Below are 17,837 nucleotides of genomic sequence, written 5' to 3'. Positions count from 1 at the left end.
GCAATGTTCTGCAGATCTCTACAGAGGTCAGTAATGTAATAATCTGCAGAATATATAACTATCTGTCAAGCGGTAGATGGAACAGAGCAATGTTCTGCAGATCACTGGAGTAGTCAGTAATGTAATAATCTGCAGAATATATCACTATGTATCTGTCAGGCGGTAGATGGAACAGAGCAATGTTCTGCAGATCTCTGGAGTAGTCAGTAATGTAATAATCTGCAGAATATATCACTATGTATCTGTCAGGCGGTAGATGGAACAGAGCAATGTTCTGCAGATCTCTGGAGTAGTCAGTAATTTAAGAATCTGGAGAATATATCACTATGTATCTGTCAGGCGGTAGATGAAACAGAGCAATGTTCTGCAGATCTCTGGAGTAGTCAGTAATGTAATAATCTGCAGAATATATCACTATGTATCTGTCAGGCGGTAGATGGAACAGAGCAATGTTCTGCAGATCTCTGGAGTAGTCAGTAATGTAATAATCTGCAGAATATATAACTAGATATCTGTCAGGGGGTAGATGGAACAGAGCAATGTTCTGCAGATCTCTGGAGTAGTCAATAATTTAATAATCTGCAGAATATATCACTATGTATCTGTCAGGCGGTAGATGGAACAGAGCAATGTTCTGCAGATCTCTGGAGTAGTCAGTAATTTAATTATCTGGAGAATATATCACTATGTATCTGTCAGGCGGTAGATGAAACAGAGCAATGTTCTGCAAATCTCTGGAGTCGTCAGTAATGTAATAATCTGCAGAATATATCACTATGTATCTGTCAGGGGGTATATGGAACAGAGCAATGTTCTGCAGATCTCTACAGAGGTCAGTAATGTAATAATCTGCAGAATATATAAGTATCTGTCAAGCGGTAGATGGAACAGAGCAATGTTCTGCAGATCACTGGAGTAGTCAGTAATGTAATAATCTGCAGAATATATAACTATGTATCTGTCAGGCGGTAGATGAAACAGAGCAATGTTCTGCAGATCTCTGGAGTAGTCAATAATGTAATAATCTGCAGAATATATCATTATGTATCTGTCAGGCGGTAGATGAAACAGAGCAATGTTCTGCATTTCTCTGGAGTAGTCCGTAAAGTAATAATCTGCAGAATATATCACTATGTATCTGTCAGGCGGTAGATGGAACAGAGCAATGTTCTGCAGATCTCTGGAGTAGTCAGTAATTTAATAATCTGGAGAATATATCACTATGTATCTGTCAGGCGGTAGATGAAACAGAGCAATGTTCTGCATGTCTCTGGAGTAGTCAGTAATGTAATAATCTGCAGAATATATAACTATATCTGTCAGGCGGTAGATGAAACAGGGCAATGTTCTGCAGATCTCTGGAGTAGTCAGTAATATAATAATCTGCAGAATATATCACTATGTATCTGTCAGGCGGTAGATGAAACAGAGCAATGTTCTGCAGATCTCTGGAGTAGTCAGTAATGTAATAATCTGCAGAATATATCACTAAGTATCTGTCAGGCGGTAGATGAAACAGAGCAATGTTCTGCAGATCTCTGGAGTAGTCAGTAATTTAATAATCTGGAGAATATATCACTATGTATCTGTCAGGCGGTAGATGAAACAGAGCAATGTTCTGCAGAACTCTGGAGTCGTCAGTAATGTAATAATCTGCAGAATATATCACTATGTATCTGTCAGGGGGTATATGGAACAGAGCAATGTTCTGCAGATCTCTACAGAGGTCAGTAATGTAATAATCTGCAGAATATATAACTATCTGTCAAGCGGTAGATGGAACAGAGCAATGTTCTGCAGATCACTGGAGTAGTCAGTAATGTAATAATCTGCAGAATATATAACTATGTATCTGTCAGGCGGTAGATGAAACAGAGCAATGTTCTGCAGATCTCTGGAGTAGTCAGTAATGTAATAATCTTCAGAATATATAATTATGTATCTGTCAGGCGGTAGATGAAACAGAGCAATGTTCTGCAGATCTCTGGAGTAGTCAGTAATGTAATAATCTGCAGAATATATCACTATGTATCTGTCAGGCGGTAGATGGAACAGAGCAATGTTCTGCAGATCTCTGGAGTAGTCAGTAATGTAATAATCTGCAGAATATATCACTATGTATCTGTCAGGCGGTAGATGAAACAGAGCAATGTTCTGCAGATCTCTGGAGTAGTCAGTAATGTAATAATCTGTAGAATATATAACTATGTATCTGTCAGGCGGTAGATGGAACAGAGCAATGTTCTGCAGATCTCTGGAGTAGTCAGTAATGTAATAATCTGCAGAATATATCACTATGTATCTGTCAGGCGGTAGATGAAACAGAGCAATGTTCTGCAGATCTCTGGAGTAGTCAATAATGTAATAATCTGCAGAATATATCATTATGTATCTGTCAGGCGGTAGATGAAACAGAGCAATGTTCTGCAGATCTCTGGAGTAGTCAATAATGTAATAATCTGCAGAATATATCACTATGTATCTGTCAGGCGGTAGATGAAACAGAGCAATGTTCTGCAGATCTCTGGAGTAGTCAGTAATGTAATAATCTGCAGAATATATCACTATGTATCTGTCAGGCGGAAGATGAAACAGAGCAATGTTCTGCAGATCTCTGGAGTAGTCAGTAATGTAATAATCTGCAGAATATATCACTATGTATCTGTCAGGCGGTAGATGAAACAGGGCAATGTTCTGCAGATCTCTGGAGTAGTCAGTAATGTAATAATCTGCAGAATATATCACTATGTATCTGTCAGGCGGTAAATGGAACAGAGCAATGTTCTGCAGTCTCTGGAGTAGTCAGTAATGTAATAATCTGCAGAATATATCACTATGTATCTGTCAGGCGGTAGATGAAACAGGGCAATGTTCTGCAGATCTCTGGAGTAGTCAGTAATGTAATAATCTGCAGAATATATCACTATGTATCTGTCAGGCGGTAGATGGAACAGAGCAATGATCTGCAGTCTCTGGAGTAGTCAGTAATGTAATAATCTGCAGAATATATCACTATGTATCTGTCAGGCGATAGATGGAGCAGAGCAATGTTCTGCAGATCTCTGGAGTAGTCAGTAATGTTATAATGTGCAGACTATATAACTATATATCTGTCAGGCGGTAGATGAAACAGAGCAATGTTCTGCAGATCACTGGAGTAGTCAGTAATGTAATAATCTGCAGAATATATCACTATGTATCTGTCAGGCGGTAGATGAAACAGAGCAAAGTTCTGCAGATCTCTGGAGTAGTCAGTAATGTAATAATCTGCAGAATATATCACTATGTATCTGTCAGGCGGTAGATGAAACAGAGCAATGTTCTGCAGATCTCTGGAGTAGTCAGTAATGTAATAATCTGCAGAATATATCACTATGTATCTGTCAGGCGGTAGATGAAACAGGGCAATGTTCTGCAGATCTCTGGAGTAGTCAGTAATGTAATAATCTGCAGAATATATCACTATGTATCTGTCAGGCGGTAAATGGAACAGAGCAATGTTCTGCAGTCTCTGGAGTAGTCAGTAATGTAATAATCTGCAGAATATATCACTATGTATCTGTCAGGCGGTAGATGAAACAGGGCAATGTTCTGCAGATCTCTGGAGTAGTCAGTAATGTAATAATCTGCAGAATATATCACTATGTATCTGTCAGGCGGTAGATGGAACAGAGCAATGCTCTGCAGTCTCTGGAGTAGTCAGTAATGTAATAATCTGCAGAATATATCACTATGTATCTGTCAGGCGATAGATGGAGCAGAGCAATGTTCTGCAGATCTCTGGAGTAGTCAGTAATGTTATAATGTGCAGACTATATAACTATATATCTGTCAGGCGGTAGATGAAACAGAGCAATGTTCTGCAGATCACTGGAGTAGTCAGTAATGTAATAATCTGCAGAATATATAACTATGTATCTGTCAGGCGGTAGATGAAATAGAGCAATGTTCTGCAGATCTCTGGAGTAGTCAGTAATGTAATAATCTGCAGAATATATCACTATGTATCTGTCAGGCGGTAGATGAAACAGAGCAATGTTCTGCAGATCTCTACAGAGGTCAATAATGTAATAATCTGCAGAATATATAACTATGTATCTGTCAGGCGGTAGATGAAACAGAGCAATGTTCTGCAGATCTCTGGAGTAGTCAGTAATGTAATAATCTGCAGAATATATCACTATGTATCTGTCAGGCGGTAGATGAAACAGAGCAATGTTCTGCAGATCTCTACAGAGGTCAGTAATGTAATAATCTGCAGAATATATAACTATGTATCTGTCAGGCGGTAGATGAAACAGAGCAATGTTCTGCAGATCTCTGGAGTAGTCAGTAATGTAATAATCTTCAGAATATATAACTATGTATCTGTCAGGCGGTAGATGGAACAGAGCAATGTTCTGCAGTCTCTGGAGTAGTCAGTAATGTAATAATCTGCAGAATATATCAATATGTATCTGTCAGGCGGTAGGTGGAACAGAGCAATGTTCTGCAGATCTCTGGAGTAGTCAGTAATTTAAGAATCTGGAGAATATATCACTATGTATCTGTCAGGCGGTAGATGAAACAGAGCAATGTTCTGCAGATCTCTGGAGTAGTCAGTAATGTAATAATCTGCAGAATATATCACTATGTATCTGTCAGGCGGTAGATGGAACAGAGCAATGTTCTGCAGATCTCTGGAGTAGTCAGTAATGTAATAATCTGCAGAATATATCACTATGTATCTGTCAGGCGGTAGATGGAACAGAGCAATGTTCTGCAGATATCTGGAGTAGTCAGTAATGTAATAATCTGCAGAATATATCACTATGTATCTGTCAGGCGGTAGATGAAACAGAGCAATGTTCTGCAGATCTCTGGAGTAGTCAATAATGTAATAATCTGCAGAATATATCATTATGTATCTGTCAGGCGGTAGATGAAACAGAGCAATGTTCTGCAGATCTCTGGATTAATCAGTAATGTAATAATCTGCAGAATATATCACTATGTATCTGTCAGGCGGTAGATAGAACAGAGCAATGTTCTGCATTTCTCTGGAGTAGTCAGTAATGTAATAATCTGCAGAATATATCACTATGTATCTGTCAGGCGGTAGATGGAACAGAGCAATGTTCTGCAGATCTCTGGATTAGTCAGTAATGTAATAATCTGCAGAATATATCACTATGTATCTGTCAGGCGGTAGATGAAACAGAGCAATGTTCTGCAGATCTCTGGAGTAGTCAGTAATGTAATAATCTGCAGAATATATCACTATGTATCTGTCAGGCGGTAGATGAAACAGAGCAATGTTCTGCAGATCTCTGGAGTAGTCAATAATGTAATAATCTGCAGAATATATCATTATGTATCTGTCAGGCGGTAGATGAAACAGAGCAATGTTCTGCATTTCTCTGGAGTAGTCAGTAATGTAATAATCTGCAGAATATATAACTATGTATCTGTCAGGCGGTAGATGAAACAGAGCAATGTTCTGCAGATCTCTGGAGTAGTCAGTAATGTAATAATCTGCAGAATATATCACTATGTATCTGTCAGGCGGTAGATGGAACAGAGCAATGTTCTGCAGATCTCTGGAGTAGTCAGTAATGTAATAATCTGCAGAATATATCACTATGTATCTGTCAGGCGGTAGATGAAACAGAGCAATGTTCTGCAGATCTCTGGAGTCGTCAGTAATGTAATAATCTGCAGAATATATCACTATGTAACTGTCAGGCAGTAGATGAAACAGAGCAATGTTCTGCATGTCTCTGGAGTAGTCAGTAATGTAATAATCTGCAGAATATATAACTATGTATCTGTCAGGCGGTAGATGAAACAGGGCAATGTTCTGCAGATCTCTGGAGTAGTCAGTAATGTAATAATCTGCAGAATATATCACTATGTATCTGTCAGGCGGTAGATGAAACAGAGCAATGTTCTGCAGATCTCTGGAGTAGTCAGTAATTTAATAATCTGCAGAATATATCACTATGTATCTATCAGGCAGTAGATGGAACAGAGCAATGTTCTGCAGATCTCTGGAGTAGTCAGTAATGTAATAATCTACAGAATATATAACTATGTATCTGTCAGGGGGTATATGGAACAGAGCAATGTTCTGCAGATCTCTGGAGTAGTCAGTAATGTAATAATCTGCAGAATATATAACTAGATATCTGTCAGGGGGTATATGGAACAGAGCAATGTTCTGCAGATCTCTGGAGTAGTCAGTAATGTAATAATCTGCAGAATATATAACTATGTATCTGTCAGGGGGTAGATGGAACAGAGCAATGCTCTGCAGATCTCTGGAGTAGTCAGTAATGTAATAATCTGCAGAATATATCACTATGTATCTGTCAGGCGATAGATGGAGCAGAGCAATGTTCTGCAGATCTCTGGAGTAGTCAGTAATGTAATAATCTGCAGAATATATCACTATGTACCTGTCAGGCGGTAGATGGAACAGAGCAATGTTCTGCAGATCTCTGGAGTAGTCAGTAATGTAATAATCTGCAGAATATATAACTATGTATCTGTCAGGCGGTAGATGGAACAGAGCAATGTTCTGCAGATCTCTGGAGTAGTCAGTAATGTAATAATCTGCAGAATATATCACTATGTATCTGTCAGGCGGTAGATGAAACAGAGCAATGTTCTGCAGATCTCTACAGAGGTCAGTAATGTAATAATCTGCAGAATATATAACTATCTGTCAAGCGGTAGATGGAACAGAGCAATGTTCTGCAGATCACTGGAGTAGTCAGTAATGTAATAATCTGCAGAATATATAACTATGTATCTGTCAGGCGGTAGATGAAACAGAGCAATGTTCTGCATGTCTCTGGAGTAGTCAGTAATGTAATAATCTTCAGAATATATAACTATGTATCTGTCAGGCGGTAGAAGGAACAGAGCAATGTTCTGCAGATCTCTGGAGTAGTCAGTAATGTAATAATCTGCAGAATATATCACTATGTATCTGTCAGGCGGTAGATGGAACAGAGCAATGTTCTGCAGATCTCTGGAGTAGTCAGTAATGTAATAATCTGCAGAATATATCACTATGTATCTGTCAGGCGGTAGATGGAACAGAGCAATGTTCTGCAGATCTCTGGAGTAGTCAGTAATGTAATAATCTGCAGAATATATAACTAGATATCTGTCAGGGGTAGATGGAACAGAGCAATGTTCTGCAGATCTCTGGAGTAGTCAATAATTTAATAATCTGCAGAATATATCACTATGTATCTGTCAGGCGGTAGATGGAACAGAGCAATGTTCTGCAGATCTCTGGAGTAGTCAGTAATTTAATTATCTGGAGAATATATCACTATGTATCTGTCAGGCGGTAGATGAAACAGAGCAATGTTCTGCAAATCTCTGGAGTCGTCAGTAATGTAATAATCTGCAGAATATATCACTATGTATCTGTCAGGGGGTATATGGAACAGAGCAATGTTCTGCAGATCTCTACAGAGGTCAGTAATGTAATAATCTGCAGAGTATATAACTATCTGTCAAGCGGTAGATGGAACAGAGCAATGTTCTGCAGATCACTGGAGTAGTCAGTAATGTAATAATCTGCAGAATATATAACTATGTATCTGTCAGGCGGTAGATGAAACAGAGCAATGTTCTGCAGATCTCTGGAGTAGTCAGTAATGTAATAATCTTCAGAATATATAACTATGTATCTGTCACGCGGTAGATGAAACAGAGCAATGTTCTGCAGATCTCTGGAGTAGTCAGTAATGTAATAATCTGCAGAATATATCACTATCTATCTGTCAGGCGGTAGATGGAACAGAGCAATGTTCTGCAGTCTCTGGAGTAGTCAGTAATGTAATAATCTGCAGAATATATAACTATGTATCTGTCAGGCGGTAGATGGAACAGAGCAATGTTCTGCAGATCTCTGGAGTAGTCAGTAATGTAATAATCTGCAGAATATATCACTATGTATCTGTCAGGCGGTAGATGAAACAGAGCAATGTTCTGCAGATCTCTGGAGTAGTCAATAATGTAATAATCTGCAGAATATATCATTATGTATCTGTCAGGCGGTAGATGAAACAGAGCAATGTTCTGCATTTCTCTGGAGTAGTCCGTAAAGTAATAATCTGCAGAATATATCACTATGTATCTGTCAGGCGGTAGATGGAACAGAGCAATGTTCTGCAGATCTCTGGAGTAGTCAGTAATTTAATAATCTGGAGAATATATCACTATGTATCTGTCAGGCGGTAGATGAAACAGAGCAATGTTCTGCATGTCTCTGGAGTAGTCAGTAATGTAATAATCTGCAGAATATATAACTATATCTGTCAGGCGGTAGATGAAACAGGGCAATGTTCTGCAGATCTCTGGAGTAGTCAGTAATGTAATAATCTGCAGAATATATCACTATGTATCTGTCAGGCGGTAGATGAAACAGAGCAATGTTCTGCAGATCTCTGGAGTAGTCAGTAATGTAATAATCTGCAGAATATATCACTAAGTATCTGTCAGGCGGTAGATGAAACAGAGCAATGTTCTGCAGATCTCTGGAGTAGTCAGTAATTTAATAATCTGCAGAATACATCACTATGTATCTATCAGGCAGTAGATGGAACAGAGCAATGTTCTGCAGATCTCTGGAGTAGTCAGTAATGTAATAATCTGCAGAATATATCACTATGTATCTGTCAGGCGGTAGATGAAACAGAGCAATGTTCTGCAGATCTCTGGAGTAGTCAGTAATGTAATAATCTACAGAATATATCACTATGTATCTATCAGGCGGTAGATGAAACAGAGCAATGTTCTGCAGATCTCTGGAGTAGTCAGTAATGTAATAATCTACAGAATATATAACTATGTATCTGTCAGGCGGTAGATGAAACAGAGCAATGTTCTGCAGATCTCTGGAGTAGTCAGTAATGTAATAATCTGCAGAATATATAACTATGTATCTGTCAGGCGGTAGATGAAACAGAGCAATGTTCTGCAGATCTCTGGAGTAGTCAATAATGTAATAATCTGCAGAATATATCATTATGTATCTGTCAGGCGGTAGATGAAACAGAGCAATGTTCTGCATTTCTCTGGAGTAGTCAGTAATGTAATAATCTGCAGAATATATCACTATGTATCTGTCAGGCGGTAGATGGAACAGAGCAATGTTCTGCAGATCTCTGGAGTAGTCAGTAATTTAATAATCTGGAGAATATATCACTATGTATCTGTCAGGCGGTAGATGAAACAGAGCAATGTTCTGCAGAACTCTGGAGTCGTCAGTAATGTAATAATCTGCAGAATATATCACTATGTATCTGTCAGGGGGTATATGGAACAGAGCAATGTTCTGCAGATCACTACAGAGGTCAGTAATGTAATAATCTGCAGAATATATAACTATCTGTCAAGCGGTAGATGGAACAGAGCAATGTTCTGCAGATCACTGGAGTAGTCAGTAATGTAATAATCTGCAGAATATATAACTATGTATCTGTCAGGCGGTAGATGAAACAGAGCAATGTTCTGCAGATCTCTGGAGTAGTCAGTAATGTAATAATCTTCAGAATATATAATTATGTATCTGTCAGGCGGTAGATGAAACAGAGCAATGTTCTGCAGATCTCTGGAGTAGTCAGTAATGTAATAATCTGCAGAATATATCACTATGTATCTGTCAGGCGGTAGATGGAACAGAGCAATGTTCTGCAGTCTCTGGAGTAGTCAGTAATGTAATAATCTGTAGAATATATAACTATGTATCTGTCAGGCGGTAGATGGAACAGAGCAATGTTCTGCAGATCTCTGGAGTAGTCAGTAATGTAATAATCTGCAGAATATATCACTATGTATCTGTCAGGCGGTAGATGAAACAGAGCAATGTTCTGCAGATCTCTGGAGTAGTCAATAATGTAATAATCTGCAGAATATATCATTATGTATCTGTCAGGCGGTAGATGAAACAGAGCAATGTTCTGCAGATCTCTGGAGTAGTCAGTAATGTAATAATCTGCAGAACATATCACTATGTATCTGTCAGGCGGTAGATGAAACAGAGCAATGTTCTGCAGATCTCTGGAGTAGTCAGTAATGTAATAATCTGCAGAATATATCACTATGTATCTGTCAGGCGGAAGATGAAACAGAGCAATGTTCTGCAGATCTCTGGAGTAGTCAGTAATGTAATAATCTGCAGAATATATCACTATGTATCTGTCAGGCGGTAAATGGAACAGAGCAATGTTCTGCAGTCTCTGGAGTAGTCAGTAATGTAATAATCTGCAGAATATATCACTATGTATCTGTCAGGCGGTAGATGAAACAGGGCAATGTTCTGCAGATCTCTGGAGTAGTCAGTAATGTAATAATCTGCAGAATATATCACTATGTATCTGTCAGGCGGTACATGGAACAGAGCAATGATCTGCAGTCTCTGGAGTAGTCAGTAATGTAATAATCTGCAGAATATATCACTATGTATCTGTCAGGCGATAGATGGAGCAGAGCAATGTTCTGCAGATCTCTGGAGTAGTCAGTAATGTTATAATGTGCAGACTATATAACTATATATCTGTCAGGCGGTAGATGAAACAGAGCAATGTTCTGCAGATCACTGGAGTAGTCAGTAATGTAATAATCTGCAGAATATATCACTATGTATCTGTCAGGCGGTAGATGAAACAGAGCAATGTTCTGCAGATCTCTGGAGTAGTCAGTAATGTAATAATCTGCAGAATATATCACTATGTATCTGTCAGGCGGTAGATGAAACAGAGCAATGTTCTGCAGATCTCTGGAGTAGTCAGTAATGTAATAATCTGCAGAATATATCACTATGTATCTGTCAGGCGGTAGATGAAACAGGGCAATGTTCTGCAGATCTCTGGAGTAGTCAGTAATGTAATAATCTGCAGAATATATCACTATGTATCTGTCAGGCGGTAAATGGAACAGAGCAATGTTCTGCAGTCTCTGGAGTAGTCAGTAATGTAATAATCTGCAGAATATATCACTATGTATCTGTCAGGCGGTAGATGAAACAGGGCAATGTTCTGCAGATCTCTGGAGTAGTCAGTAATGTAATAATCTGCAGAATATATCACTATGTATCTGTCAGGCGGTAGATGGAACAGAGCAATGTTCTGCAGTCTCTGGAGTAGTCAGTAATGTAATAATCTGCAGAATATATCACTATGTATCTGTCAGGCGATAGATGGAGCAGAGCAATGTTCTGCAGATCTCTGGAGTAGTCAGTAATGTTATAATGTGCAGACTATATAACTATATATCTGTCAGGCGGTAGATGAAACAGAGCAATGTTCTGCAGATCACTGGAGTAGTCAGTAATGTAATAATCTGCAGAATATATAACTATGTATCTGTCAGGCGGTAGATGAAATAGAGCAATGTTCTGCAGATCTCTGGAGTAGTCAGTAATGTAATAATCTGCAGAATATATCACTATGTATCTGTCAGGCGGTAGATGAAACAGAGCAATGTTCTGCAGATCTCTGGAGTAGTCAATAAACTAGCTAAATAGAAAATAAAGGAAACGGTGAAATGTTACATTGTATCTGATATGTGGACGATTTTAGCTGGGTGCGCATTATACGGTCATAAAGATATTGTCATGATCGTGTAGCGTGCACGCCCGGTCCGTCGTTTGCGATGGTCGTTCATTGCACCGTCCCATCTGCTGTTCTGCATAGCAGATGGGACATTACACTGAACGACGCCATGCCGCTATATGCAGCGTGTAATGATAAATCGCGCCGTCATACACTGGATCATGCAGTGTGTTCGGTGCGCGCAATTTTTTGTTACATCGCACCGTTCTGTCGTTGGGTACACACAGCGCATAGTGTGCGCCCAGTTTTAGTTAAAGATTATGAATGAGCCCCCCTATATAACGTTCATTGTGCCATCATCCATCTGTGGCGCACTACAAGTGGATGCAGCGTCTTATGCGCTGTGCCAAAGAATGATCAACTAGCCGCCACCATGTGCATCGATCACCCACCTCCCAGAGATGAGCAGAGACAGGCGGTCAATCGGGGTCTTCCCCTCCAGGGCGTATCGCTGGTCAGCGCTCAGAGCCTGGACATCCATCCCGCTGCAGTGGGCAATGTCCTTGAAGACATGTAACGGGACCTGCAGAGGTTGGTAGACGGTATGGTACAGAGCGTCATAGTCCTCGCCGTACGATTCCTTGTGCAGCCGGCAGAGCAGGTGTGTGATCTGTACCAGGCAGAGCGCCAGCAGCAGAATATTCCAGATGACTACGTCCACGCCGCAGACAAAGAGCCAACCCCACAGCGTCATACACAGGAAGGACAGGGCCATCAGCCCGAAGATGTACATACAGCCTAGGACGCCACTGCCGCCCATGTGAGCCAGTAAGAGCACCAGGCAGGCCAGGTGATACGGTGACCTCTCCATGAACACGTTCCACTCCGCACACACGGGGGCGTGCCAGAGCTGTTCCGATATTGTCCTGTTACTCGCCATCTGTCCTCCGAGGGACGCCTCCTATACCTGCAAAATAAGAGATGACATCAGGGAGACAGGAGGCGAGAGTTTCCGTCTGATGAAGCTTTGTCAGATGCAGAAACGTGGGCTGTGCCGTGCAGGTTTTCCAACTCTTACTACTTCCACCTGTCAAAAAAAAATACAACCACAACCGTCGCTCTGTTTCTCCCGTAAGAAACTCCAGGGGCCCTGTGTGATAGCCTGTAAAGTGCAGGCAGGGGCGTGATTACGGTGAAATAATTCAGAAACGTAAAACCAACCTGGTTATTACGCTTTAAAAATACGGACTAACTCGCCGGAATTGTGCGCTTACCTGCATGTCGCAGGCTATTAAATAAGACCCCATGGGGGAGAGATAAAGCGGATGGAGATAAAGTACCGACCAATCAGCTCCTGTCAGTTTACAGTCTTTGAAAAATGACAGTTAGGAGCTGATTGGTTGATACATTCTCTCTCTACTCTGTCTCTTTCCAAAGTTTAGTACATCTACCCCCATGTGTTACATACACAACACGTATTTTGGATGGACTAATAACTGAATGTCATCACTTTTTTAGGCTTTGCAGGTTCCCGCAGGAGCAGTGCCGGAAATAATGGGCTCCCTCCCTATAGTATAAACTCTAGGCTGCAGTGTAACAATAGAGCTGGTGTTACACAGTGTTGTCGCCATTTGTACACACAGGGTATAAAAGTAATAGGGTGGGAGTTTAGCAGTAACCTCTCATACTTGTTATACTCGCCCAATGTAATAGAGTCGGAGAACATGGAACTCGTCTGTTTTTCAGACTCAACAAAACTCTCGTGATTTAAACTCTCATCCAGATGTTTTCCCATTGACCAATGGAATAGTGAGAACTTACTGCTAAACTCTCACATTTACTAAACTCTCACATTTACTAAACTCTCACATTTACTAAACTCTCGCCCTATTACATTTGGCCCAGAGCCTTTCAGTTTATTTTGCACATTTTAAACCTTAAACACAAGTCACTAAATCTGTAGCCATCCTATAACATACAGAACAGGGTTTGGTGAAACCCACAGAATAGGGTTTTATAAAACCCACCGATATAGGTAATGCAGACAACAAACATCTGTCCAGCTGTCAGACCCCCATGGATATTATACGTACAGTGTTAGGTCCTGGGGGGCTACAGAAGGAATGGAAATGGCACACTTGATACGTACAGTGTTAGGTCATGGGGGGGCTACAGAAGGAATGGAAATGGCACACTTGATACGTACAGTGTTAGGTCCTGGGGGGGCTACAGAAGGAATGGAAATGGCACACTTGATAGGTACAGTGTTAGGTCCTGGGGGGGCTACAGAAGGAATGGAAATGGCACACTTGATACGTACAGTGTTAGGTCCTGGGGGGGCTACAGAAGGAATGTAAATGGCACACTTGATACGTACAGTGTTAGGTCATGGGGGGGCTACAGAAGGAATGGAAATGGCACACTTGATACGTACAGTGTTAGGTCCTGGGGGGGCTACAGAAGGAATGGAAATGGCACACTTGATACGTACAGTGTTAGGTCATGGGGGGGCTACAGAAGGAATGGAAATGGCACACTTGATACGTACAGTGTTAGGTCCTGGGGGGGCTACAGAAGGAATGGAAATGGCACACTTGATACGTACAGTGTTAGGTCCTGGGGGGGCTACAGAAGGAATGGAAATGGCACACTTGATACGTACAGTGTTAGGTCATGGGGGGGCTACAGAAGGAATGGAAATGGCACACTTGATACGTACAGTGTTAGGTCATGGGGGGGCTACAGAAGGAATGGAAATGGCACACTTGATACGTACAGTGTTAGGTCCTGGGGGGGCTACAGAAGGAATGGAAATGGCACACTTGATACGTACAGTGTTAGGTCATGGGGGGGCTACAGAAGGAATGGAAATGGCACACTTGATACGTACAGTGTTAGGTCCTGGGGGGCTACAGAAGGAATGGAAATGGCACACTTGATACGTACAGTGTTAGGTCCTGGGGGGCTACAGAAGGAATGGAAATGGCGCACTTGATATGTACAGTGTTAGGTCCTGGGGGGCTACAGAAGGAATGGAAATGGCACACTTGATACGTACAGTGTTAGGTCCTGGGGGGGCTACAGAAGGAATGGAAATGGCACACTTGATACGTACAGTGTTAGGTCCTGGGGGGCTACAGAAGGAATGGAAATGGCACGCTTGATACGATTAAATGACAACAGATATGTAAGTGATATGGCCCCTGCATAAAGAGTAACAAACTGAAAGGGAAACTTTTGAATTGGATAAAAGTGTTAAAACAGGTCTTGTTAGAGAAAGAGTCACAAGAAAGGGAATAAGAAATTAATTGTATGTACTTTAAGGATTATTTTGAAGAGACACCTATAAGGACAGTAAGTTCAAAGTGTTCGATGAAAAATATTGCTAATAGTAAATAGCTATGTCCCAATATAGACTGTCAGGCGTATGATGATTTGGAATTGTGGTGCTGTAAATTGTAGAGTTTGTAGACTGAAGGTATCATATACTGAACCCAGAAAAAATACCAGAAGTTGGGATGAGGATAAGAAATACATAGATCCCTGGAAGACAAATATATGGAAATGTGAACATTCTCAATTACATTGTGGAGAGTGCTAAATTGTTTATGATTTTAAATGTAAAAAGAAACTATGTACGAGAATTAGTAGGTTTAAGAAGTAGTTGCCGTAGAAGATACATAAAGTAATGTGTATATTTAATAACATCTAAATGTGATGTTAGTAAAATATTCAAATATTAGAAGGTACTGTATGACATAATTGTTCTTGTCTTAGCCTGTTATGAGCCTAATTTACAAGAGGCTCAGTGTACATCATTACAAATGCTAAACAAGCAGCTTCATTTTGAGAGTCGATCTGCCTATACAAGTTAGTAACATTTGCAAATCAAAACAGTTTTTACTTTTTAAGTATGAGCCTTTGCTTTGTTGCAAAAGTGTTATTTATTTTTTGCGATTGGCCTTTGTTTTAATGATACTACATAAATATGTATAAATGTTATATGGTTGTGGTATTACGGGGACAGTGTAGGTAATTCTGTCCACCTCTTCCTTAATCCTGTACAAGGACTTAAGCTATTGCTACATATATATATATATATATATATATATATATATATATATTACCCACAATGGGTAAGTTAGATTATAACATTGAAGTGTTTACAACAAGTGTTGGAATGTAACGATTATTGTAAAGGTAACATTAATAATATGGGGATTACGAGGTTAATTTACGTAATGCTAGAGATCTGAGAATGTATAACAAAGGCTGCTAAGTGTTATTCAGTTCAAATGAATCTTACCAGAACGTTTGACCTTCTCTGTAGTCCTGGCCACTGGCCTGGATGGTCAAATGCAGTACAGGTTGAGTCTCCCATATCCAACATGCTTGGGACCAGGGGTATTTTGGATATCGGAATATTCCGTTGTTTGGAATATTTGCATACTATAAAGAGATATCTCCGAAATGGGACCCAAATCTAAACCCAGAATGCATTTATGTTATATATACACCTTATACACACAGCCTGCAAGTCATTTTATACAGTATTTGTAATAATTTTGTGTATCAAAAAAAGTTTGTGTACATACATGAAATTAATTTATGTTTCATATACACCTTATACACATGGCCTGAAGGTTAGTTTATACTATATTTTAATAATTTTGTGCTTTAAACAAAGTTTTTTTATATTGAACCATCAGAAAGCAAAGGTTTCACTTTCTCAGTCATACTAAAAATATTCCGTATTTCGGAATATTCCGTATTTCGGAATATTTGGATATGGGAGACTCAACCTGTATTTACAAAAGACAAAACCATTGCAGATTACTGTAAATAATAGTGAGACATTAGAGAGACAGTTGTTAGTCTCAGATGACTGCCCACTTAATCTCTCAGAGGCAGATTTATTGTCAGCATTAAATGCCACAATAACATACAAAGATGGGGAAGTGACTTTAACTTCCAAACCAGAACTTCTTAGAATAACAGCATTTTGATTGTATTAATAGGTCTCATTAATGTTGTAGAAAGTTGTCCTTAAATGAGACGTTTGCTAAAGTCCCTGATATGTTATGGACACAGGGAAAAATTAATGTAGGAATACTGTCCATCTAGCCTGTAAAAATTAAAGCTATGTATGCAGCAAGTTAAATAATAACCTTTAAGACCAGATCAAGTGGCTGTAGTAACCAAAGAGGTAGGTGATTACCTGAAAGCAGGGGAATGTCGTTCCAGTTAGAACACATTTTTTCCTATTAAAAGGAAGACCCCAAATCCAGATAAATCCTTTTTTAGAATAAATCATGAGAGATTAGTAAAAGGTTACAAGTTAATACATTGATTGTACCTAATCTGCACATCTTGCTGAATGGCATACTATCTATCTCAGTTTTTTTACGGCTTTTCAGTCCCTAACAAATGAAGCAGTATGTTTAGACTTAACTGCCACAAGGGGGTGCTACAAGCCCTAGTGTTAAAAGATTGGCTTCTTGAAAGTGCAATCATGATCAAATCTCTGTAAAGTGCTGCGGTATATGTGTGCGCTATATAAATAACTGGTAATAATAATAATGTGGATGATTTTACTTTTATGTGTATTACTGAATATTCTGCACATTAAATTTTGTGTTATGTATCTAAAGAAGATGGATACCTTATGAACATAAATTGTAACTTTTGTATGATGCAATCAAGGGATCCCCTTGCATTAACATATGAATAAATTGAAGTTTATCATGTTATAAAACAAGATATTATTAATGCATCAGCATTAGTTGTACATGATTATAGTAAGCCGGTTATACTGTTTTGTCATGAGTCTAACTATGCTCAAGGGGTCCTTGAACAACCACATGGAAACTCGTCACCTAGACCCCTTAACCCTTATAGTATCGCATGGAGTTATAAAAATCCTGAGTAGAGCTCAAAGAAAGCATTTATCTGTTGTTAGGGTTACGAAATACGAGGTAGCTTTGTTGTACAAGTAATGTCACTCTTAAAGGATGTAGAATGTTGAATCCTGCGTCATTGCTCCCGCAGGTTTCAAAAGATGGGCGAACAGTGATAAAACAACAGTAAATTGTGACGGTGTCAAGGAGGACACTGAAAAAATACCTTTTCTTTATCTTTATACTTTTTTGATTGTGTTGTGTTGAATTTATGAAAACTTTTTGGATGTCCTTTCTGTAGATGAAGTTATACACATAGGATATGCTGGCCATATCGGAGCACTGTCTACTGCATTCCAGTAATCCCAAAGGATTGTAGTGATAA

The 17,837-nt window shown here is 39.5% G+C and overlaps 1 protein-coding gene across 2 annotated transcripts in view; it reads right to left on the bottom strand.

Annotated features, from left to right (window-relative positions):
• The window catches only part of POPDC2 (popeye domain cAMP effector 2), a 173,777-nt gene that overhangs the window by 114,705 nt on the left and 41,235 nt on the right, over positions 1-17,837 (bottom strand). For both annotated transcript variants that reach the window (XM_088463943.1, XM_088463942.1), the window contains exon 2: positions 12,008-12,522. In XM_088463943.1, the coding sequence (XP_088320069.1) occupies positions 12,008-12,495 (488 nt within the window). In that variant the 5' untranslated portion in view covers positions 12,496-12,522. The remainder of the gene's footprint in view (positions 1-12,007; positions 12,523-17,837) is intronic.

The sequence above is a fragment of the Taudactylus pleione genome, unplaced genomic scaffold, assembly GCF_031769625.1.
Source record: "Taudactylus pleione unplaced genomic scaffold, aTauple2 ptg001518l, whole genome shotgun sequence".
NCBI classification, from domain to species: domain Eukaryota; kingdom Metazoa; phylum Chordata; class Amphibia; order Anura; family Myobatrachidae; genus Taudactylus; species Taudactylus pleione.
The sequence above is the reverse complement of the archived record's forward strand: the minus strand, read 5'-3'. Positions and strand labels throughout refer to the sequence as shown.